Source organism: Enhydra lutris, unplaced genomic scaffold (genome assembly GCF_002288905.1).
Source record: "Enhydra lutris kenyoni isolate GAN:26980312 unplaced genomic scaffold, ASM228890v2 scaffoldscaffold11, whole genome shotgun sequence".
NCBI lineage: Eukaryota > Metazoa > Chordata > Mammalia > Carnivora > Mustelidae > Enhydra > Enhydra lutris.
The window spans coordinates 6,567,974-6,593,289 of record NW_019154095.1 but is presented as its reverse complement, the minus strand read 5'-3'; the positions used below and the strand labels follow the sequence as shown (position 1 = coordinate 6,593,289).

Here is a 25,316-nt window from a genome sequence, read left to right as displayed (position 1 = left end):
TTCCATCACACAACCCACAATGGAGAAAAAGCTCCACAATCTGGTACCCAGCCAGATTTTCACTAAATCCATGGCACTGGAATATGTATTTTAGCAAGGCCTCGAATTTAATCTCATATATATATATTTAATAGCATGCCTATGAATTAATGAAAAAACTTCATTTCCAAAGAGATGATACATATATTCACTGAAGAAATGAACACATTAACTCATTTCCATTGCTGTAAGACATAAATATCCTCTCCAGGAACAAAAATGAAAAAGATATTTATTTTTAAAAATTATTTTTCAAGTATAGTCAAGTTTTTACTTACCTTCTTGAGCAGCAAATGTTTGACTAGCTGAAATGACTTTTGTTAGTTCTGGATTATACCTTGTTCCCTCTGGAAAAATCACAAGATACATCTGTGAAACATAAAGAAATTTGGTTTGTTTTGTGTGAGCTTTTTTGGTTGTTCTTGTGAACCTACCAGTGCCTACTCTATTAATGCTAAGAGAGTACATTCTATGGTAGGAAAAATGTATATTCGCTTTACATGTGACCTTCATTTCAAGCAGAGCAAACAAAATGCAAAAATGCAATTAAATCTTAGCATGAATTATATTTAAAACACAGTCATACATTCACTGGTAGGTCAATCATTAAGACTCTAACAATGTTTCTAATTACACACCAATATTCATTAATTAAAAATTTGCCCATGAAATTCTGACTCATTTAAAGCCTCAAGTAATTAAAGAGCTTTTCCCCCTAAGATTCTGAAAAATTACATTTTTAAATGGTGCAAATTTTAGACATTAGTGTCCCTAACTATTAATAATAAAAGCTTATCTCATCCAAAGCAATATCTAAATTTCCACAATATAAAATGTAGTAAGTATTCACATTTCAAAAGATTCCCACTATTCTTATTTTACACAGCTCCCTTAATGCATTTTAAAAAATTCAATTTATAAGCAGCTTCACAAATTGAAATAATGCACTTATAAAGGAGAAAGCTGGATGTTTACTAAATAATCAATTAGTTTAAGTTTTTACTTTTATCTCCTTGGGAAAATAAAGACAGAAACAGTGAAACTATACAATGAGAAACTCCTAACTTTATAAGTGAGTTACCCAAAGTATACCGACATTGTTACTTGATAGCCAGAACACACAACTGAGGCATTTGTAGCAAATCTTTTCAAATACAAACAGAATACAGGAACACAGGGATAGGAGGATAGCAGGAAAGAAAATTATGTTCCTTTTATCCAACCTCATCTGATTCCAGGTGATGCTGTCCATCTACATATCTGGTACAGACCCATTCCCTTATCTAAATGGTCTAGGATTATCAAACTCCTACGTAATAAATTTATGGGAGAGTTCACATTTTTTCATTAGATTAACATGATTAATCTCTTCCAAACTTTCACCTGAAAAACTTGTATTAATGGCAGCTCTACAATTCTTCATTTTCAACTTCCCTGAAAATACATGCATTTTTTATTCATCCATATAAATTGTCTTTAGAACCCACTATCGTTGCCTAACTTAGAAGTTAACAGATTTCTATGTATCCTAACGTCTGATAAGAAAGATTAACCATAGCTGCCATAAAAATGTAGAAAAATGAGTAAAATTAAAAATTAGTTCCCAAACCCACAAATTCATTATCATGAGAACATATATCAGCTTATGGGGCAACTAGCTGGCTCACTTGGCAGAGCACAGGAATCCCCACTGTGGGGTCATAGGTTCCAGCCCCACACCGAATGTAGAGGTTACTTAACAAAATAATAATAATTTAAAAAATAAAATCTTTAAGTAAGTGAACTTTGTAATCAAAGCCATGAAAGCAATTACTGATGATTTTTAGCTTTTAGTTCAAGCATTCAAAAATAAAGTGATTCAAGATTTGAATGGTTATTAATAATTCATGTGGCATTATTTTCCCATTTCTTATACATTTCATTAAAAAGAACACTGATGGCCAACAAGAAAGCAAGAATGAACAATTTTTTCAGGGCTCGTTCAAAAAGTATTTCTTATACACCTATTACGTGCCAGGTACCATGGAGGATAATGATATAGATACGGTCTTTGGAGACAAGTGAGAAAAAAGTACATTAAACAAATTTTATAACTACACTTCTGTGACTGTGAAGAAAAAGAGCAAGATATTATGAAGGAGAATTACAAGAGGATAACTGGAGTGAATGATGGGTCTGAGAGCTAAAGAATGGTAACAGAATAAGTGCTTTCACCAATAGATGGGGAACAAGGCAAGGACGCCTACTCTCACCAGTGCTAGTCAAGGCTGTACTAGAGGTTCTAGCCAGGGCGCTAAGGCAAGACAAAAAAACAAGAGGCATCCAGATTAAAAGAAAGAAGTAAAACTGTATTTATACACAAATGGCATGACTGTTCATGTAAGAAATCTAAGAAATATTACTATTTTTATTGTTGCTAAATAATAAGTCTAGCAAGGTTACGGAACAAAAAGTCAATAAACTGAATGTTTAGATACTAACAATCATAAATAAAATAAAAAATAATGTCATCTACAACAGCATCAAAAAACATGAAATTAAGAATTCATTTCAGCAGATGTGGATACTTTTGGCAAAAGATGAGTAAATCTGTATAGTTAAAAGCCACAAAACGCTACTGAGAGACATTAAAGAGGACCTAAATAAACACTGTGTTTTTGGATCCAAAGATCCAATATTGTTATGACAGCAATTCTTCCCAGAATGATCTATAGATTCAATGCAATTCAAATTAAAAAAACCCAGCAAGCTTTTATGCAGAAACCGACAAGCTGATTTTAGAATTTATACAGGAAATGCCAAGGACCTAAAACAGCCACGCAGCTTTGAAAAAGAATAAATATAGAAGATTTAACCACACCAGATTTCAAAACTTATCATAATAAAGCAAGAGTAATCAGGATAGTGTGGTAGAGGCATGGGGATATCCAGATGGATTAGTGGAACAGAATAGATGGCTCAGAAACAGACACATATGTATGCAATCACTTTATTTCAAACAACGGGGAAAAGAATGACCTTCTCAGTAAGTGGTGATGGATGTCCATATTTGGACACACAAATTCTCACCTTACACCATATACAAAAGTTAACTTGAAATGGGCCACAGACCTAAATGCAAACTAAAACTAAAACTTTCAAAAGAAAAACAAAGAAGAAAATCTTCAGATCACTGAGTTTGGCAAACCCTTTTACAGTAGGACAGAAAAAGCAGAAATTTTAGGAAAAAAAATTAATCAGACTTCAGCAAAATTTTTTAAACTTTTGTTAAGACTCTGTTATCATATGAAAAGGCATGTCACTGATGCAAAGAAAGACCCGTAAAGGGGCACCTGGGTGGCTCAGTGGGTTAAGTCTCTGCCTTCGGCTTATGTCGTGATCTCAGGGTCCTGGGATCGAGTCCCAAATCTGGCTCTCTGCTCAGCACGGAGCCTGCTTCCCCGTCTCTGCCTGCCTCTCTGCCTACCTGTGATCTCTCTCTCTGTCAAAAAAAGAAAAAAAAAAAAAAAAGAAGACTCGTACAGGAACATTCTGAGGGTTACATTTTAACAGCCGCAAACTGGCCGCCACTGCACAAAGCAGATGACCTTCTGCAGGGAATCCTACGCACAGAGACTGCACTAGAGAAAGAACACAGAAGAGTCTGACTACTCGGCTGCAACCTCCAGACTCCACTTTCAGGCCCCGAGAGCCGGGATAAATTCCTTATCCTCTCTGTGCCTGCGGCTTCTTGTCTGCGGGAGGAAAGGATGGTTGCACCTCACCTTCAAGAGCTATGGTAATGATAGCAAGTGATAATTTATGTAGTCTAATTAGCGTGCGCTTGGCACAAAAAATACTGCAACTTGCTGTTGTTAAAATGAGGACAGATGTGCTTTCCCAATGTGAGACGACGCATCGGGGCAAAGGGGAGCGACAGGAGCTGCGCAGCGGCCTCGAGCCTTCCCCGGAATCAGCTCCGCACACTGCATTCCCAAGAACGGCCTCTGAAGGCCACATGGCCAAAGCAGGGCTCCTCATCCTAAGGAGAGCTGAGCATGCCACAGAGCACACACGCAGAGTCACGATTCTAAAGTAAAACTTTTCTCCTCCTTCAGCTGTTCACACCTGATAACTTCCTCACCGCCGCTTTCACACGCCGACCAGAAAGGCAGAACTCTTCCGCAGTTCCCATGGAGATGGAGAAGGTGGCAACAGAGGAGGGGAAGGACGAAACATGAGGAATTAGGGCAAGAAAAGAACTCCGGGGTGGTGTGACATCTCTGGACCAACTTAATCCAGGAAAACCCCTGCTTGAGGGCAGGGAGACCCCAAGGATGACAGAAATTAACTGGCACACAGTCAAGACAAACCGAAGTATGTACAAGGTTATTGCCACTGTTCACAGAATCTTTTATTCTGCTAAATTTTCATTTGGAAGGAACCAGAGATTCTGTTTTCTTTAATGAGGACTGACTTTGCATCTAAGATCTCTAGTCAAGATGTGGGGCACCATTCTAAGTGTAGATACTTCCGCCTCTAGAGGAAATCAGCAAGCTATTTCATACTAAAATTCCATTCAGAAAGAAAAGAGAAAAAAAAGAAAGAAAGAAAGAAAAGAGCTATTTAAGGATTTGAAATATACTCCTATTGCAACCATCATCAATTGATGACTTTCTGTTAAAAACAGCCTTTCCTCTGTGCTTTGGATAAGTTAATTTACTTTTAATTGAGCCTCAGTTTCATTCCCAAAGGAAGACTGAAGATAGCTGTGAGCAGGAAAGGAAGTACGTGAAAATGTCAAGCACTGTGTGGCAGTCTCTTTATATTGTTTCCTTCCCCTCTGGTTTTTAAAAATTCTGTCTAGTTCACTAAAGAGTTTCAAAGCAGGCACATTTATATGGAAATGATATCTCAGAACTTAATATACTTTGATTAGCTAGACATCTCTTAATTACTGCTTTGGCTTTAAATAAAACCCATTTCATATTTAGACGTACAGAATATAAACAAGATAGTTCATCTCTGCTTTCTTCCCCCCAAATTAATCCAGTCTAGCAAATCACAACTGTTAAAAAGGGTTTACAATTATAATCAGAAACATTCAACTCATCAAAAATTCCATTATACATTTACAGAGGGAAAAATGCAAAAAAAGTGATGGGATATAAAGTAACAATCTCCTTCCTCAAAGAGCTTATTATTTAAGTATGTAAGTGCTACACATATGATCAGAAAACAATTACAAAGTCACACAAATGCATACATGAATGCAACAGGCAGAATAATGTCAGCTCCCCAAAATGTCCACATCCGGATCTTTACAATCTGTGAATACATTACAGAACATGGCAAGGGGGTTGAAGACTGCTAGCACTGGACTGAGAGATAATAACATCAGCCTAGAATGTCTAGGCGGGGCCAATGTCATCGCAAGGGTTCTAAAGATGAAAGGGGGAGGCAGAAGAGTCAGAACCAGAATGATGGCTGCAAAAAAGGAACAGAGCAGCCATTGCTGGCTTTGAAGACAGAAAGAAGCCATGACTTAGGGAATGCAGGCAACCTCTAGAATCTAAAAGAGGCAAGAAAATGGATTCTCTCTTAGAGTCTCCAGAAGGGACCTCCACCCCAATGACACCACAATTTTAGTCCAGTGGGATCCATTTTGCACTGCTTATCTCCAGAATGGTTAAAATAATACATATATGTTGTTATTTTTCCTAGATGTCTAAGGGTATGATTGACAATAAAAATTATACACATTTGAGGTATATAATGTAATGTCTTAATATACACAGACATTGTGAAATGATTACCACAAAGTAATTAACCTATCCATCACTTTGCATAGTTACCATATTTCTTTGTGTGTGTTAAGAACACTTAGAATCTACTCTTTTTAACAAATTTCAAGTATACAATATAGCATTATTACCTACAGGCACCACACCATACTGTATGTCCTCAGAACGTACTCCTCCTGTAACTGAAAGTTGGAACCCTTTGACCTACATATCCCCATTTCCGCCAATCCCTAAGGCCCTGGTAAACCACTGCTCTACTCCCCAGTTCTACGAATTCCACTTTTTAAAATTCCATATGTAAGTGAGACTATGCAGTACTTGTCGTTCTAGGATTTATTTCAGTTACTGTAATGCCCTCGAGGTTCACCCACATTGTCATAAATGACAGAACTTCCTTCTTTTTTAACACTGAAAAATATTCTGTTGTGTATACATACTACATGTTTTTTATTCACTCATTTGTTGACGGACATTCAGGTTATCTCCACACCTGGCTATTGTGCATAATGCTGCAGTGAATATGAGGGCAGGAAATAATCCTATTTCCTTTGAATATATACCTGGAGTGGAATTGCTGGATATGATATTTCTACTTTTAATCTTCTGGGAAAACTCCACTCCATTTTTTGTAGTGGGTGTACCAACTTATAGTCCTGCCAACAATGTCTAAGAGTTCTCTAAGTCGTCATCCAACCCTTAACTTTTGAGAACTATTTAAGAACAGTCACTGTAACAGGTGTGAGGTGTTAATCTCATTATAGCTGTGCCTGGCATTCCCCTGCCGATCGATGAGTGAGGTTGAGCACCTTTTCATACAACTGTTGGCCATTTATTTGTATGTCTTCTTTGGAGAAACGTCTACTCAAGTCCTTTGCCCAAATAACTCAAAATTGAGTTATTTGGTCTTTCTTTTTTTGTTGCTGGGCTGCATGTTAATCTTAAAAATTAGCATCAGATATGTCATTTGCAAATATTTTCTTCCTTTCGGCAGGTTGTTTTTCATTTTGTTATTCTTTCCTTTGCTGTGCAGAAACATTTAGTTTGGCGTGGTCCTACTGACTTATGTTTGCTTCTGCCGCCTGTGCTTTTGCGTAGTGAGTTTGTGGTGAGCTGTTATAGCAGCAGCTGGAAACGCCACAATATGCATAACTTTCAAGCATGTTACTTAATCCTAGCTACTGAATGAATTATTAACAGCTGTAACATATAAAGAAAACAAGCTTAAGAAGTTAAGTGACTTGTGCAAGGTAACAAAGTTTACATGGCAGACCTGAGATATGACCCCAAATCTGGTCTGGCCTCAAAGCGACAAGCACTCACGGCAGTGACAGTCTGTAATTCAGCACTGTTGCGCAAACATCAAAAAGCTAGACTTCTGCCCTGGAAAAACAGAAAGTTCTCTGGTAGCCCAAAGTAAAAGACTAGGTTATTTGAACGAGCCTTCCTAATGAAAATTTTAAAAGCTGGATATAACATCATTTAAAGAGTATCAAAGAGCTGAAAAGATAAAAATGAAAGCCCAAAGACCTTCTAATAAGAGTGAAAAGAAGTTGGGACACCTGGGTGGCTCAGTCGGTTAAGTGTCTGCCTTCAGCTCAGGTCAGGATCCCAGGGTTGTGGGATGGAGAGTCCCACATCGTGCTCCTTGCTCAGCAAGGAGCCTGCTTCCCCTCCTGTCTGCCACTCCCCCTACTTGTGCTCTCTCTCTCTCAAAAAAAAAAAAAAAAAAAAAAAAGGAGTGAAACGAAGTAAAGGGAATACCAAAGACTATATTCTTAGGGCAAAAGTAAACCAAAAGTCAATCAGTCTCACATGGATTTGCAACTTTAGTCCAGTTAACCTCAAGTTCAGAATTCGGTCTGGGTGGGCTCACAGTGAAGAAGCCTTAAGGGGCACAGCTAAAACAAAGGCAAATATTCTCTGGAGGAAGGCACTTTTTACCCTTTGAGTTGATTTCTACAGATAATTTTCCAAATAAAGTTAACCAAGCACGGAAGGAAAGAAAGTACCATGAGCAAGAACTGGCAGAAAATGACAGGGATTCACATACTGACATTACTAAATACATATCTACTCAATACAACTTTTAAATGATGCCTTCAGTATTTAAAGAAACAAAGTCTGAAGATTAAATCAAAAATAACATGGGTGCCTGGGTGTCTCAGTTGTTAGGCATCTGCCTTCAGCTCAGGTCATGGTCCCAAGGTCCTGGGATCGAGTCCAGCACTGGGCTCCCTGCTCAGCAGGAAGCCGGCTTCTCCCTCTCCCACTACCCCTGCTTATATTCCCTGTCTCTCTCTCTCTGTCAAATAAATAAATAAAGCAAAAATAACAGATTTGATAATAACCATACAGTACAGCATACCATGAAAAATACAAAATAAAGTTAAAAAACAGGTATTAAAAGGATTTATGGTATAGTGGATTGCATCTTGAAACAAACAAATAAAAAAGGACATTAGAAAAACTAGAGAAATTTGAATAGTCTGTAGTTCAATTAATAGTATGACACCAATGTTTCTTTCTTAGTTTTGACAAACGTACCATGGTTCGGAAAGATGTTAACATTAAATGTTAACATTAAGACTAGGTGAAGAATAAATGGGAAATTCTGTACTATCCATGCCACGTTTTTGTAGATCTAAAATCATTCCAAGTTTTACAACACATTAACAAAAGAACAGGACGAGGCTTCCATTTAGGACAAAGATATTACAAGAGTATCTCTCCAATGTAAAAACAAACAAACAAACAAACCAGAAAAACAACAAGCTGAACCCTTCAGAGTTGAAGTTGCTAGGCAACAGCTCACCTGGACATCTAAAAGAAGAAAGGCAATTCAGAGAGAGGAGATGCATGCACGCATTTACCTGGGGCAAATGCCAACGGTTGGCAAAAACAAGATTTAGTTAAAATTTTAAGCTGCAAAGGCTAAGTTGGGCTAGTTCAAAAGAAGAAGCCCTGAGGGCTACAGACACAGGATAATTCACTACAACTCAGAAGATCTACTCTACAACCACACTTTACACACACACCCCCCCCACATACACACACAAACCAAAAAGAAAAAAAAGAGAAATTGGAAAAGAAGAAAAAGGCCGGGCCAGGGCAATGTCCTGCACACTCATCCTGGTGATGACGACAACAACAATGATCATGATGGAAGGCTTCAGGGAGGAGAGAGCCAGTGCTGGGAAGGCATGAAGCCCAGCTGAGAGCCTTCTCCTCTACCTTTCCTGCAGAACATTCTTAAACTCTCAAGTGATGAAAACCCAATGTGGCTGGGAGATGTGTACAGAAGGTTAAAACTCTCTGCTGAGAATGGGGCAGGAACACATCCTGGGCACAGATGTAGGAGGGGGAGCAAGGCAGGATCAGAGAAGGCTGCACCCAAGACCTCCCTGAGACAAACAACAAGCCACCCCTCCCCCTCTCTGCCTCCTTCTCCCTCCCAACCCTCCTCCCCTCCAAACTAGCAAGAATCCAGAGGACATTGTTGGGGGAGGTGCAAAAAGGAGACTCTAAATGTAGTGCCAAAAACTGTGTGTGGAACAGGAACTGAGAAAAACTCTCCAGCAAAACATCTCCGGCCCTATACACATAGTAAAGAACGCTACAGTAATTTGAAGTTTCTGAGAAAAATTATTTCAACAGTAAAACCCAAGTCAATACAACTCCTGACTAAACTGACTCAAGCCCTCTGGAAGCCTCGAAAAAAGACCAGTGTAGCCATTCTCAGATATCAAGACTACTTCAGTCTCGACTATTCTACTCAAGAGGCCCAATGTTCAACAAAATCATAGGAGTTATTTAAAAAGTGAGATAAAGCAGTCCAAAGAGACAGAGCAATCAAAAATTTCAGGATCAGATATAGCAGGGATGTTGTAATTATCACATGGGGAATTTCAAGTACATGCCAGCAACATCATAAAGGTTACAGCAGAAAAGGAGGTCAATCCTCATCCTCAGATGGCTGCCGTTAGCACAGACGTGCACACCAGGAGACAGAATCCAAGGAAATTCCGGGAATGAAAAACAGGAACAGAGATGAAGAAGGCTTCTAAGTGGCGCCACCAGCAGGCGAAGCCAAGAGAACCATCAGTGAGCGGGAAACAGATCGTGGGTATTAGCAACACTGTAACACACCAGTGAAAGAGAGTGGAAAAAAAAAAAAATAGAAAAAGGCATCCAAAGACTGGGGAACAAATAGCCCCAAAGATGTGTAATTGGAGAAGAAAGAGAGAACAGGACAGGAATAACATTTACAGAAATAAGAGCCAGGGATGTTCCAAAATTAATGACAGACACGAAGCCAAAAGTCCAAGTTCAGAGAAGACCAAGCAGAACAAATAGGGAGGGAAAAAGAAAAAGAGCGCACTAAGATGCACAGTACTTAAAGTGTTGCAAACCAAAACCAAAGAGAAACTTGTGAAGGTAGCCAGAGAGAGAAAACACATAACACAGAGGAGGCGGCAGGGGGAGCCAGAGAGAAAAACACCTAACAGAGAAGCTGGGGAAACTGCATATAGAACACTGAAATCCATGTAAAGAGGGGACTGTCCCCATCTGTCTGGCACAGACGACTGTCTACAGAATAGCCAAGAAACCAACTGGCAGCTCCCCTGCCTGGGATGGCACACAGCCAGAAGGCAGCAGAGGGACGGACTCTCTAATGTGTAAGTCACTGCTGAAATTTAAAATTATTTTTTGAAAAGACAGTAAATATACATATTGCCAATCTATTCTGTCTTGTGGCGATCTATAAACAACAGCCCCCGTTCTGCCCAATATACCAAATCGTTCAGAGTAAACATATCTTTCAAAAGGCTACACTGTGTTCTCAAGGGTAAGCAGTAATGGGCTCAAGGGGCAGTGTTTATCTCACCACATTCTACACCACCTCTTCCCCAAACGATGCACCGTCATAAGGTCAACACGGCCAGACGAGGTTCCTAAGCAAAACTCTTGGCCATTGGGGCACCTCATCAGCCGACTGTGGAGACTCGTCTTCAAATATGAGCTCGGTGCTACCTATGGGCGCTAGTGAGGAGAGGAAAAGAGAAGGGCAGCCAGAGAGAAAACAAAAGGGAGGAGGAGCAAAAAAAAAAAAAAAAAAAAAGAGAGAGAGCGAGAGAGAGCACGAGGGGGCTAAATAACAAAACTGTAGCCACGAGCCAAGGCGCTGAGCGCTGGTGACCAAAGAGCAAGCGGCAGCTGTGAGCAGGTGCTCTGCCCTCGGTGGGGCCGGGGCAGAGCCACTGGGTAGCAGTTAGCATTCTTCCAAGAGGATACCAAGATGCCTTTTCCAGGGAGCAAGTTTTTATAACTAATATTTTCACTGAATGATTCTTCATTTAGATATTCATACCTTTTTTGAAATAACTGAATATACACAAGCAATCCAAATTTATACTGACACACAGAAAAGTTGTTCCTTCTCAAACTACATGCGATACTGGAGAGCAGCAGTGAGCAGCGGAAGTGCAGGGTCACGGGTGTGGTCTGGACTTCCAGCCTCAGGCCGCAGACACCCACCGTTCTCGCCGGTCCTCCGGGAGGTCCTTCCTGGCCCCCCGCGAAGGACGGAACCATCGGCAGCCTCCTCCGGGGCGGAAAGCAGCCGCTCACCTACACGGACACGGTGTGTACTGCCTCAACAAAGCTCCCAATCATTTACTGCCCACGGGATAACACATTTCCAAAACAATTCTTCAGTTCTAATTTAGTTCTTAGACGAAACACTGGGAATTGATACGGAAAACGGTAAGAAGGAGCATGATCTTACTGGAGTTCCTGCGTTCATGTACCTCTGCAGTTTGTTTCTCATGTCCTTTTCGTTAAATTTGGCACTTCGCTTTACATAGATCCCTCCGTGCTGCCGCATTTAAAAAAAAAAAAAAAGGTGGAGGAAAGAATTTACTATTTAAACATCCAATGGCCGGTCATCAAAAAGGTAACTTTACTCCCCAAAAGAATAAAATTACATTTTAGGACTTAAACTGTATTTAATATATTCAAATATTAGCACCTCACAAACGTTTAACTGAAAGCTGTCCTAGGGGTCAACATAACTGACATAAAAACCACATGCTACATGACACTCAAAAAACACATGAACATTCTGTTTTGTTGACAGTTAAAAACGCTTTCATTTTTTAAAATAAAAAGCTTGATCAGTAACATAGTTCTTAGCTCTCAATTTTTCCAATGACATAGAATCACTAAAAGTGTCCTTAAAATGTCAATACTCATGGTCTTTAGGGATTTTTAAAACTATCCCAGCTACAGGTGTTAATGTAGCATGGTTATGAACTCAACTGTGTTCCCCCAAAATTTATATGTTGAAGCCCTAACCCCCAGTGTGACGGTATTCAGAGACAGGGCATTTAAGAAGGTAATCAGGTTAAACAAGGTCTTTAAGGGTGGGCCTGAATCCAGATGAAGAGGTTAGGACACCAACAGGCATATGCGCAGAGGAGAGACACAGGCAGAAAGCAGCTGACTGTAGGCCAAGAAGAGAGGCCTCGGCAAAAACCAATGCCAGTAACACACTGATCTGGTGCTTCCAGCCTCTAGAGCTGTGGGGAAACACGTATCTGTTATCTAAGATCCAACCTGTGGTATTTGGTTAGGGCAGTCCTAGCCAACTAACACAGGCACGGTCCTACCAATTAAGAGATCCTTCATGAAACTTCCTAAGTGTATGTCACCAAAACTTTGCATCAAGTTCACATTATCTGCACTTGTCTGTGCTAATTTGAACTCCTCTGTAAAATAAACCAACTGGCTGAATTTTATTTCGTCTTAACCAAGAATATGAGTAAAAGGAAATGCACAGATAGGAGCAAGGAGGGGACTGTAGAGAGACCCTAAAGAGGAAAGGAAGCAAGGGAGCCCTCCATCTTGATGGTGGTTCCTTCCAGATAGAAACTGGCATGCCTGACTGCAGAGGAAAAACTCCAAGTGCTCTACAGAAAGCATGTCACTGCTAGCCCAAGTAAGAATAGATTCATTCTTTATGCAACCTTTAGAATCAAAAGCCACAGCATGCGTATACCACTACGTAAAATTTCCCCAAGCTGTAGTGGACGTGATGCCTACTCTTTACATACTAGTTCTTGTCGTCATTGAATTTGCTTCTTAAAGTCTATTTTAGTTCAAAAGCACCTGGGTTCCTCCCCAGGTATATGGAGGCTACGGAAGTGAAGGCCACATATCTTTCCTTACAGAACTTAAAAACTAGTGGGGAAGTGAAATATGTATACAAGTGCGATACCAAGAGAATCTGGTAAGTGTAATAATAAAGGGAGCCCAAGACAAAAGCAGGGTGGAGGGAACCGCCAGGCTCAGGAAGGGTTTCCTAATCGCAACTAAACTGGGCTTTGGAGACAGGAAGGCATACTACCTTGAACTAAACAACAGCCTGAAGAAGGACAGGGAGGGAGAAACCGATTCAGGCTAGAAAAAGAAAGGTGGGCTGCAGGGAGGCAGGGCACAGTGGAGCGTGAATGCCACGCACGGGAACTGGCACGTGATACAGTTGAGAAACACACACTTGGAGCAGGTCAGTGGCCTGACCAAATGTATGCTGGAGAAGGAAATTAAGGGTATTTTGGAAAATATCATTTACTAAATGTTTGTTATGTACCTGATACTCATGCTCAACACGCTGTATTACAGCACACTATTTTTTAATATCCTACAGATCATAATTAAGTTTTACTATTAATTTCTTAAGGGAATCATTTATCAGATTGTATGCCTTTAAATTTTCCTAGTTGTCTGATTTTTGTATGCTTGTATTTTTCCTATTTAACTACCTGGGTGATCAGACATGCACAAAAATGCACACCATTAAAAATGTCCCAGTAAAATTACTTCTGTTTGGAATAAGTAATTAAACCCATAAAAATAAACAAAACAACCTACACATTTATATTAAGTGCATGTTAAATTTCCAAACCTAAAATTCTTATAAGCTACATATATAATGAAGAAAACATGGAAAAAGTTACCTGGGAAAAATAACACCCATACAATGGAAGCCACTTTAACCCATCTTTCAGCACGTAGCGGACGTGTCCAAGAGCATTCTGCCTGATGGCCAAAATATCAGCAATAATCCAGTCCACTGCAAAGATACAACCCCATTAGTGCGTAAATCTGGCACTCCTTTCCCAGAAACAGAAAAAGCCTCTTCACAAGATTATACTAGGAATATACTTTTGGAAATAGGAGTAGAATTTTAAAACTGCAGATCAACTGCAGATATTTAAAAATTACAAATTTCATTTTAAAACTTTTTTGTTGGTGTTTTTTTTTCTTTTTGCATTTCTTTCTTTCTTTCTTTCTTTCTTTTTTAAAGATTTTATCTATTTATTTGACAGAGATCACAAGTAGACAGAGAGGCAGGCAGAGAGAGGGAGGAAGCAGGCTCAGGCTCCCTGCTGAGCAGAGAGCCCAATGGCGATGCCAGGCTCCACCCCAGGACCCGGAAATCATGACCTGAGCCAAAGGCAGAGGCTTCAACCCACTGAGCCACCCAGGCGCCCCTCTTTCTGCATTTCTTGAAGGGCTTTTTATTTCAGAGGCAAAATGCAAAAAGTCACAAACTGCCAAATGATATGAAAGTAGCATGAACAAAGAATAAAGCATCTCCAATTCTTAGTCTAAAAAATATAACAAAATTATAAGCAAAAAATGGTTAAGCGAGACCGTCATATATATTGTGTATATACTAATATGTTCCACACAAGGCAAGGACACTTCATCTTTGCTGGTGAATTCCAGGACACAATCCTAGCTTACAACGTCAGAGCAAAGCCTCACAGCTGCACTTGGCAGATACGTCCCTTACAGACCCACGGCACATGGACCCAGGGTGCGAGTAACAGTCATACATTGGTATGTCATCACTAAAGGGTCGCAAAAGCAAAAATAAGAAGCCATGAGTGTGTTGATAACAACAACGCATATAGGCAGAGAAGAAAATCCAAACAGAAGGACTAGTCTGTGCCAAAGCAAAGATCCAGAAACCAGGCAACCGTGCATAGAAGGTGGCAAATAGGAGAGAAAGTCGAAATAGTCTGAGGAAATGAAACAAATGAAGCAGGAAAATAGTAAAAAGAGTCTTGAAGACTTGGTTCTGAAAGCAAATGGCTACAAACTACTCTATCTCTTTGATAACAATGAAAACTGAACTGGAGTTTGGGACACTGGAGGGAAAATAATGGTAAGAATCTCTGAAAAAAATATAGTCTTACCATCACGTATGTATCCAGGGCCATAAAAGCCAGAACAAAAGGACTGAATTAGAGGGGAAAATGTTAAAATAAGATCTGTGGCAAATAAAAGCCTGGAAACTTAAGCAGTTAACAGTAGTTTAAACCAAAACGGGCAGTTTTCCAAGGATTACAGCTGTTTGCGATCCTCTAGAGAGGATACTAGAGAGAATATTCTAAAGAAGAGTTAAACACTAAAAATTATTCTTGTGAAAAATCATTTTATCAATTATTGCAAATCTTTTTTTAAAAGATTTCTTTCTTTATTTATTTGACACAAAGAGAGAGAGATCACAAGTAGGCAGAGAGGCAGGCAGAGGGAAAGGGGAGGAAGCAGGCTCCCTGCTGAGTAGCGAGCCCGATGTGGGGCTCAATCCCAGGACCTGAGCCCTGAGCTGAAGGCAGAGGCTTAACCCACTGAGCCACCCAGGTGTCCTGCAAATCTCTTTTTAATCTCTATCATTCACAAATTCTTTCCTGATGACTCAAGTTATAATTATACACTTTAATGTATTACAACTCCTTTTAAGTAGAGTGATGCGGAGATATCCTCCTACACCGGGGAACCCTCGAAGCTGTCCGCTGGAGACACCTATATACAGAACAATCAGCCATCACTCTACTCTCAAGTACATGCTGCCTATGAAGGCCATCTCCCTAGGCCCCTTCCTTCTCATTCAAATCACCTCCACAATACTGATAAGCACAGTTCTTTCTGATTACATCTTGGAAACCAAATGATCTACCTGATAGCAACCATAGCTAATGTAAATAAGCTGGAGAACTAAATCATCCTGGAACATATTTGGCGTACAAGTCTAAAAACAAGATATGGTATTTTTTCTTGGAACAATTATCTTTTTAAAATTTGAAGGAATTTTTAACAACACATTTTTATATTGAAACAAGCAGGGCTACACATGGCCTAGAATGCACCTTCTAAAACTTCCAAGATTCAGTGTAAAATGTGTCATGTTGGTATTAAGTCCCCTGGGCTTATGACCTTAAGCGTGTGTAAATTTTAGTGGAACAGCTTAAGAACAAATTTAAGTAGTTAAAACACCCAGACTTTGTGCCATCAAGTTTTGCTACTCGATTATCTTTACTTTTCCTGTTTATTCTCACCCAGATTTCTGATAGGAGACACCAGACTACAGCTGGGTTGCCAACAGCTGACATGGGAGTATGTACCTTTACAGTAACTATTCACACAGCACAGCAGTGCCATTGTTCCCATGAACAACAAAGAGAGGAGAGGGCAGCGAGGAGAGACAGCAAGAAAAGTGAGGCTTTTCTCATCGACTTTCTCATGTAACAAGAGGCCCTAAGTCATGAGGTACTGTGTATGTCACCGAGATGCCGGGCAGGAAGCACTTGCCCAGCACGGACACAGTCGCTGCCATCGGCGTCACCACGACCACCCCTGCTGTTGAAAGCCCCCCATAAGCCAGGCACACTGAGAGACTAGGAGATAGCCCATGTAAACCGCCTAAAACCCCTGAGCAGTAGACCTTCTCACAGCTTACAAATAATGTTAAGAGAAGCTAAGTAATTTGCCCACGGTCACAGAGCCCACTGCAGAACAGCACATGAACCAGGGTCTGAGGGCAAAGCTCACACCTTTTTATGATGATCTACTCACCACACGTTTTGTTAGTCAAGGCGAGTATCACTGAAACCAAGAAAAGGGGTGCATTTCATGAGATCAAGGTAACAGTGGCAAAAGCAGGGATTTAAAAAGGCCAAGAGGAAGGAATAAGAGCCACTACACCCTCTCGGCAGAGAAGTAAGTTAAGAGACCAAGAACAGAAAGACAGCAAGGATGATCACGTGAAAACGCCAGAGAAGAGATATTAATTAAAACATCAATGGTTTGGAATGTGAGGCCCAGAACAGACTTACATTCTGGCAGGCCTACTAGAGGACAAACAAGAAAGTCTAGGTTGAACAACAGTCCTTGAAATATTCTTCCTGCTACTTACATTTTTAGATACTCATTTGTGGTTCTTAATATACCTCAGAAGGGTCTGGAAAAAAGGGTACCCAGACCCCGCCGGCCAATGACCCATGACCATGGTTAAGCTTCAGGAACCTAAAACTATACACAAATTCATATGTGCCCATTTTTCTGGGCATAATCTATCATATTCTGACTATTCTAAGGTGAATTAAAAATCACTATCTAGTTATGTTCCGAAGTTATGGGTTTTTAAAAATTTTTTTCAAAGCAGCTTTCTCAAATCCCAAAGGCTAACTGGTATAGGACCTGGTACCAGAGAGTCTGAAGCCCTGAGGGGTCAGGTAAAGGGACGAGGAAATGGCTCTCCTACCTGAGAAGTGAGACTTTTCCAGGTTGGTTGTGGGCTGACTATGGAGCTCATACTTCCCATATTATCTTCCAGTTCTAAATACGTAAGTCGGAAAGAAAACAAAACTGCTTTCTTCCAAATGTTTTTCCCAGAGGCCTCACTCTGAAGTAACGTATATAAAGGTCACCACGTAGTAAGCACACCAGTGACAGCAGTGGTTCTCCTTTTATTGCTAGTGTTACTGCCACCACCTCCAACGCACGGTCAGCCTTACTTACTCCGCACGGTCAGCCTAGCTCCGCAGCTCTGTTAATAGGGCTACTTCCACACTGAAACCCAGCAAAAGAAAGTTGGCAGAGAACCTGAACAAGGAATTTTAAGAGAGATCCTCTTTAAACACATACAAAAAAACTCCAATAAAATGAACCAATGGGTCAATATAAAGGAAATTTGGGTTGTCCTGAGCCACTCCCTACCCTGGGCCTATAAATCCTTCATATTTGGATATCAGAAGCCTGGTAGAAACATGCCATCGGCAACAAGACTGCAGCAGCAAGACTTGTTAGTAGTAAAGACCCAGTGTGTCTGCGGAAACGGAATATAGGAAGAGTAAGGCCGCTCTATAGGCCAGTGCTGCAAGCGGACCCTGACCCAATCAGGCTGCGTGCTCTGCTAAAGTCAAGTGTAATTATACTGTCCAAGCCAGTCACATTCATAAAGTCAGGGAGATACACAGATACATCAAAATTCCTATCAACCCTTCATAGAATCAACTCTTGTCCCATAAAACTGAAGGTAATCATTAATAAGCTTAACTGAGAAAAATACATTTCAACTTTTTACTTTCTTTACCTTATCCATAGTATAGGCAGTATTAAAAGCAACAAAATCATAAAGAAACACAGGTGACAGGAGGAAGATAAAGAACAGCCATAGGCTTAAGTGACATTTCCATTATCCTATAATCCATTCAGGTTGTTTTTAGCTTTGAACTTCTGGGTACTATATTTCTTAAAGTAATAAAAATGGAATTTAGGAAGTGTGCATCAAAAGCAGTTACAGGCTTGAAAAAAATGTGAAGTGGGATTTTTCTTTGGACTGAATTATTCGTATGACTAAAAAGTACCTTAACCAATGCCAATTTCTTGGGCTTTGATACTGTACATACAACAGCTATATAACATGTCATCATTGGGAGAAAATTGACTAACAGGTCATGGGACTCCATATACTGCTTTTGCAAATTCTTGAGAATCTACAATTATTTCAAAATAAAAAGTTTTTTGAAAAGGTACTTTAAAATATATACTGCACTATAATTGAAGACCAGACTCTTCTGAGTCTTCTGACAAAACAGCAACCTGTAATTAAACCAAAACATTTGATGAGGCAAAAGGAACTGCAGACATTAGAAATTAGTACTGTCTTTAGGGAAGTGGTAGTCACTTACTAGCACAACCTTTCTGCTTACCAATCAAAAATGTAAAATGTATATACACTTAGACCCAATTTTACTTCCAGAAACAGAACTTACAAAAGGAAGAATGCATAATTTATTCAAAGAACTCTTCAAAGAAACAAAATAAATGAAAGAAAATGGCTCCTTTATACCCATCAGAGGGAAGAAGGCAAATTTGGGAAAATTCATAGTTTTCCTATGACTGACTTTCCAAAAAAGTAAAATCACAAGAATACAAGGTCACAATATAATATCTGCATTGAAAATTCATGCTTTAACAATAACCAAAAAATTTTTTCATGTAAATAAATAAATATATTACTTTGAATGCCCATCTACTTTTTGTAGAAGACCTAAATTTCATGGAAATGAAATACAAACCTGTGCTTTGATGATTTGCTAAATATATTATATTTTCTTTTTTTTTGGGCAAATCTCCATATAGCAATATCTAAAAGATAAAACAAAAAGAAACATTAATATTTCAAAACATGCACTACTGTAACAAACAAAATAGGACTGGCAAATGAAAATGCCATGACTATTTCCATCCATGATTAACAAAAATTAGACTTCTCTTAGAAGCAGCAGCGACCATAAATGACACGTTTATAAAGCAGTTAAGTGCAGGGCAGGTAAATGATTATAAAGTGAAACACAGTGATCAACACCCCCATGAGAAAAAGACAACAAGCATTTATTTACTGACTGCTCACAATATCTGAAGCTTTTTCTGTAAGATACATCTTCCTTCAAAAAGCCTATAGTGGGACAGACAGCCATGTAATACAGTAACTGCGGTAAGACATAACACTAACATTATGAAAATAGGACACATTTTATATTCGAGAACTGTCGACCACAGAACAGAAGCAGCATCCATTAGGTGTGGTTTCAGGAAATGAGATGAAGGATGTTCACGAAAATGTGGACAGAGAAATGGAGTGGTAGCGTCCAAGGCCTATGGACTCCGCCCCCCCAGCCCCCCACTGCAATTTCACAGTAAAACCACGGCTGCATGCAGAGTTGGTCAGGAAGAGCAAAGAGACTCCAGGGAAATCTGGACCAGTGGAAAAAGTCTTTCAAATATCAAATTGAAGATTATTTTGTAAGTAACAGGGAAACATGGCTCATGATTAGGACTCTCTGTATCTCTGTAAAGAACAGAGAAACTTCACTGGGGTGCCTGGCTGGCTCAGCAGGTGGTGTGTGACTTGATCTCAGGGTCATGGGTTCCAGCCCCATGTTGGGCGTAGAGCTTCCTTAAAAAATAAATAAAATCAGAAAGAAAGAAAGACGGACAAAGTTCAGGATACAGGTGACTTCCAGGACTGGGCCGGGGGAGGGAGGCGACATGGTAGTGGCACATGGCGGTTTCAGCTCTAGCAGTCACGTTTCATTCCTTAAACTAGATGGTGGGTATACAGGTGTTCATTATGAGTCTGTATGTAGTTCGGTATGTCTTAAATATTTCACACAAATTATATCAAGAAATTAAAAGTATATTTTTAAAGACTTTAAAGGAAAGGACTGCTAATAGTGGTTTTTTTTTTTTTTAAGTCAGGGCATTTTTGCTTATCTTGTCATCATGGATTATGCAAGATTATAAATTAACTAAGGGTTTTTAGATCTCTGTTGTTAGATGTCCATACAGATCTTTTGGTCACAACACTCTTCATTAACATCTTCACAACAGAAGAAAGAAAATGACATTAACTCAGCATCTCTGTAGAAAAGTGGAACTAGAGGACATAACACTGTGGAAGTCAGGGACTCAGACTGAAGTTTCTATTCTTTCCCAGAAAACCATACCTTGCTACACACATGCAATATGTGTTTAGATATTTGCTCAATTTTTTTTTATTAATAAAGTCTATCAGTGCCAAAAAACAAAACAAAATCTTAAACCAACAGTTTGATCTCTGCAGGGTTAAAAGGGGAGTTCTTGCTCGTGAACGATCCCCATTCTCTTGCCAATACGCAGGAACTGCTTCGAGAGCACTGGGTATGACGCACTGCGTTGACAATACTGCAGCCACTCGACCTTCTGTTTTTTGGCTTAAGGTCCCTGGATGGGATATTCACATTTAAGGGTTTCAGTTTAGTTGATTCAACCTGATTACCACTCTTTGGAGACCTGCCTGCCCCCAAGCTGAAGCCAGCACCTGAACCATCTAACAAAAGGGTCTCCCTTTCCTTTCTTACTCTGAGCTTGAATAACAGACTGTCAGGCTGAAGTCTTTGAAGGTAGATTAAAAGGCTTTTTTTTTTTTTTTTAAGTTTGATTGTGGTAATTCTGGCATGTTCTGACTCTGTTTGGGGCCGGCAGCACAGCACAGGTTGTGAAAAAAATCACCCAAGGCAGAGCATAGGAGACAGAAGTTTATTGAATACACTGCGAGAACAGGAGCAGGCAGGATGGCCAAGGAGAGACTGTCTGTCTAGGCAGAGATGAGGGACTGTAGTAATAGGTACAGGAACATATGGAATTCTTCCTTTTTTGGTAACTGTGCCTGGTTGTAAGCAGCCCTTTGGTAGGTGAGGGCCTATAGCCATTTGCAGGTGGGTCGCTTAATGAGCCTGTTTGCATCCAGCTCAGTGGTCCCTGTGGGCCCTTTTCCCTTGCTCACATTTCCACTGCTGAAACCTGCTTCCTAAAAGTGGCCTCAACGGTATCTACAGAAAATCAATAGTGAACTTAATTGGGCAAAACAGATGGCGAGGGATGCCTGGGTGGCTCAGTTGGTTAAGCAGCTGCCTTCGGCTCAGGTCATGATCCCCGCGTCCTGGGATCGAGTCCCACATCGGGCTCCTTGCTTGGCGGGGAGCCTGCTTCTCCCTCTGCCTCTGCCTGCCACTCTGCCTGTGCTCTCTCTAGCTCCTCTCTCTCTGACAAATAAATAAATAAAATCTTAAAAAAAAAAAAAACAAAAAACAGATGGCAAAAACATAGTTCTACTGCTAGATCACTCTGAAGGAAAAAAAAAAAACCAATTCATAGCTACTGAAGGGAAAATATACACATGCATCCTTCCAACTTTTTTCAAAAAAATTATTCTTCAATATGCATAGTATCTCACTGAAATAAAAGGCATTTCCAAATAAAATGCAAGAAGATAGGAAAAAAAGAGGGTAAGGCCCTCACAAAACATAATTTAGTTATCTTAAAGTAAATATGTGGACTGATTGCCTATTTAAATTTTTTTCATTTGCCACTATAAATTGGTTGGATTCATCAGAAGTAAGTGAGAAAAGAGGAGCCCTTCGTAATTAAAACCTGAAAAGATCTAAAAGCAAAGTAAATGAAATTATGAACTATAAATCTTACTGTAATAGTTGAAAATCTTTATTAAGTATTCTGAATAATGTTGACAAGCCAAAGAAAGGAATGCATAATTACAATTTTAGGTATCAATATATGCAGTTTTAAATTCTTCACTTGGTTTATTTCCAAGGTTTCAAAGAAAAAGCATTTCATTCTAATTTAAAATTGTCAAATTTCTTTTATTCATTTAAGTGGAAGGTTTGTTTTTAAATTTACTAACAAGGAGGAAAACAAAAAATTTTTATTCTTTAAGAATGCAGATTCTCAAAATACTTAACAGCTATTACTACGTTATTAACAAATACATGGTTAATTAGATAGCCGCAGTTTCTAAATTAGAGTTCTAAGAACTTACAAAATACCTATACATATTAACATATTAATTATTAAATGATTATACAGAGACCAAGGGCAGGCTGCCCCTAGACAGTCCACTTTGGCATAAAGATTAAGTTAAAAGTAATCAAAACCCAGCAGATGCAGGAAAAGCTATCTGCCTGGCTCTCAAAGGCCTACATCTGCGTTGAAAAGGAGAGCCTGTTCCAGGAATGGAGCTCTAACCAGACTCCCCTTTACCTAAGAAACTTATCTACATCATAAGGCACCTCCTCTCACCTTCCTGCTAACAGCCTTCTCCTTGTCGTATCCGAACCCCCCACCCCTTAGCTCAGGTAAGCTTCCCATTGACTATCTTTGGAATCTCATGTGGGTGTGGAGTCCCCATACATACACCATTAAATTTGGTTATCTCCCATTAATCTGTCGCATGGCAATCTGATTCTAGGTCCCGCTAGAAGGACCACTGGGCAGGGGACGGTCTTCTTCCCTGACCTTTATATGATGACCTATAAGCCTACCAGCGCTATCTCAGTGTAATCATCTTAAATCCACTCCTCAGCACGCATTCACCTCTTCTCTGAAGCGTTCCGGCCTTCTAACCCAGAGGCCGGCATTAATCACACACACACACACACGCTCCCATTTTGCCCTGGAACAAACCCATTCACACTCCTATGGGAGCATCAACCACATGTTGTGCGTATTTATCTGCAAGTCACGTATGGGTGGCTCATAAGCTCTTCCGTGGCACGGTCTTCATTTTTCTACCCCCCGAGCCTGGCACTCAGATGGCTTTCAGCACAAGTTTACTGAATTATTAAGTTGCATTTTTACTTTTCACAAGTAGATAAGGCTAGATCTCATTTTCAGCAGTAAAAGGTTTTGGAATAAGCGTAAGTAAAACACTTTAAATGCACCAATGACTTTTTAAGGCATTCTGTGAATCTTCTAGTACATATATTTTGAATCACATTCATCAGGTCTTCTGCAGATAATTTGTTCCTTCAAAACAAGGCACATGAAAAACATGGCTTTTTTTCTTCTTCCCAATTCTTTAATTTTAGGTTAATCATAATTGTTTAATTTTAGCTTATCCATTTTTTAAAAACTCATCTAAAGTCTCTACAGAGGGGTGCCTGGGTGGCTCAGTCAGTTAGGTGTCTGCCTTCGGCTCAGGTCATCATCCCAGGATCCTGAGATCAAGCCCCACCGCGCAGAGAGCCTGCTCCCTCTGCTTGTGCGCGCGCTCTCTCTCTCAGTCAAATAAATAAATAAAATCTTGTGGAAAAAAAAAGAAAGTCCCTATAGAAAAAAGAACAATTTTTCCTTTTCATTTTATTAATTCAGAAGGGGACAATAAAAATGCTCTTTGAATAAATTATCTTCATTGCAACTGATCCTCTAGTTACTATTCTGCTTTAGTCAAACAAACTTGTTTAACTTGCACAAACCGGCTCTCAGAAGGTGGCCTGGATGTAGCGGCAGACTTCTTTCACCTCACTGTGACCGTATCTTTGTATTATTTTTAAATTTTCTCCCATGATATGTAAACAACCTAAAAACTCTTTTGTATCCTGAAAAAATGGGAGTAAAATGGAATCTATAGTGACCATGTGTTTAACACAGCAGAGTATCTAATAATCCCACCAGGACATAAGTGGACAGCATTTTTTTTTGGGGGGGGACAGATTCTTTATCTCAATAATATCCATTTTCTTTCAGTATGCAAAATGAAATATTTTTTAAAAAACTTTTTCACTGCCCTTAGATCTAGACTCTGTTCAGGGTGACCAGAATATGCTACCCCAAAATATGCCACATGGCATAAGGATATTTGAGGTGAAGTAAAGTGAGAAGCAGCAAACACAGGAAGACCCCTCTGCACCCCCCTTCTGCCTGAGTCCTAAGCTTCCCTTTGTAAGGGTGATGTTAATACCCATTCCTAAAGGTGTTCCCTTCTAGAATGCCAGAAAAAAACAGAGATAGCACAAGATGAGTCCGCATGGCAAACGTTACTAAACCGCTCTTATCTCTCACCCATTCTCTAGTGACCTGCCCACAATTTACCAGCCCTAATGGCCAAAGGCCCTTTTTCTGTCATGTTGAGTTACTGCCCTTGTTAAAATGACATATAAACCCCTCAAGCCGAGTCTATTCACTTCTTTTCGTTTTCACTTATTTTCTGTGAGGCACCAATGCATGTAAAAATATTAACATCAGTAAAATGTGTGTCTTTTCTGCTGTTAATCTGACTTTTGCCAGTTCAATTTGCAGATCTCAGCTACGAACCTAAGAGTGAGGAAAAGTTTTTCTTCCTTTACACTGCAACATAATAATTCACTAAGAACACAGGTTTAAGTATTCAAGACTTGGATTTGAATCCTAGTCCATCACCTTACTAATTGTGTGAAATTGAGCAAAATCCCTTACGTCTCCACATCTATTTCTTTACATGTAAAATGAATGTCCTAATGGCAACTACTCCTAATTAATGAGACCAGGTAAGTTACTTCATACAATGCCTTGAACATAGTAACCAGCTCCCCAAAAGTTAGCTGTTGTTATTATGACTGTCCAATAAATTGAAATTTTTTATTCACAACTATGCTATGTGATTAATGGATAAGAGGGGAAAAAAGTCTGTGATACACAAAAATGCAACTATAAATTGTTTTAATACGATTACATATATAATTTATACTCTATGATATTTATAATCATTTGAAATGAATTTTTAAATGCATTTTTATGCTAATGAAATATATCACAAGTTAACCAGCA

At 39.6% G+C, this 25,316-nt stretch overlaps 1 protein-coding gene across 1 annotated transcript in view; it reads right to left on the bottom strand.

The window, feature by feature from the left end:
• LOC111144580 (1-acylglycerol-3-phosphate O-acyltransferase 5) overlaps positions 1-25,316 on the bottom strand; it is a 73,835-nt gene that overhangs the window by 40,625 nt on the left and 7,894 nt on the right. The window contains exons 2-5 of the mRNA XM_022498942.1: positions 19,253-19,322; positions 13,838-13,953; positions 11,608-11,697; positions 318-408 (exon numbers count right to left, since the gene is read on the bottom strand). Coding sequence (XP_022354650.1) covers positions 318-408; positions 11,608-11,697; positions 13,838-13,953; positions 19,253-19,322 — 367 coding nt within the window. The remainder of the gene's footprint in view (positions 1-317; positions 409-11,607; positions 11,698-13,837; positions 13,954-19,252; positions 19,323-25,316) is intronic.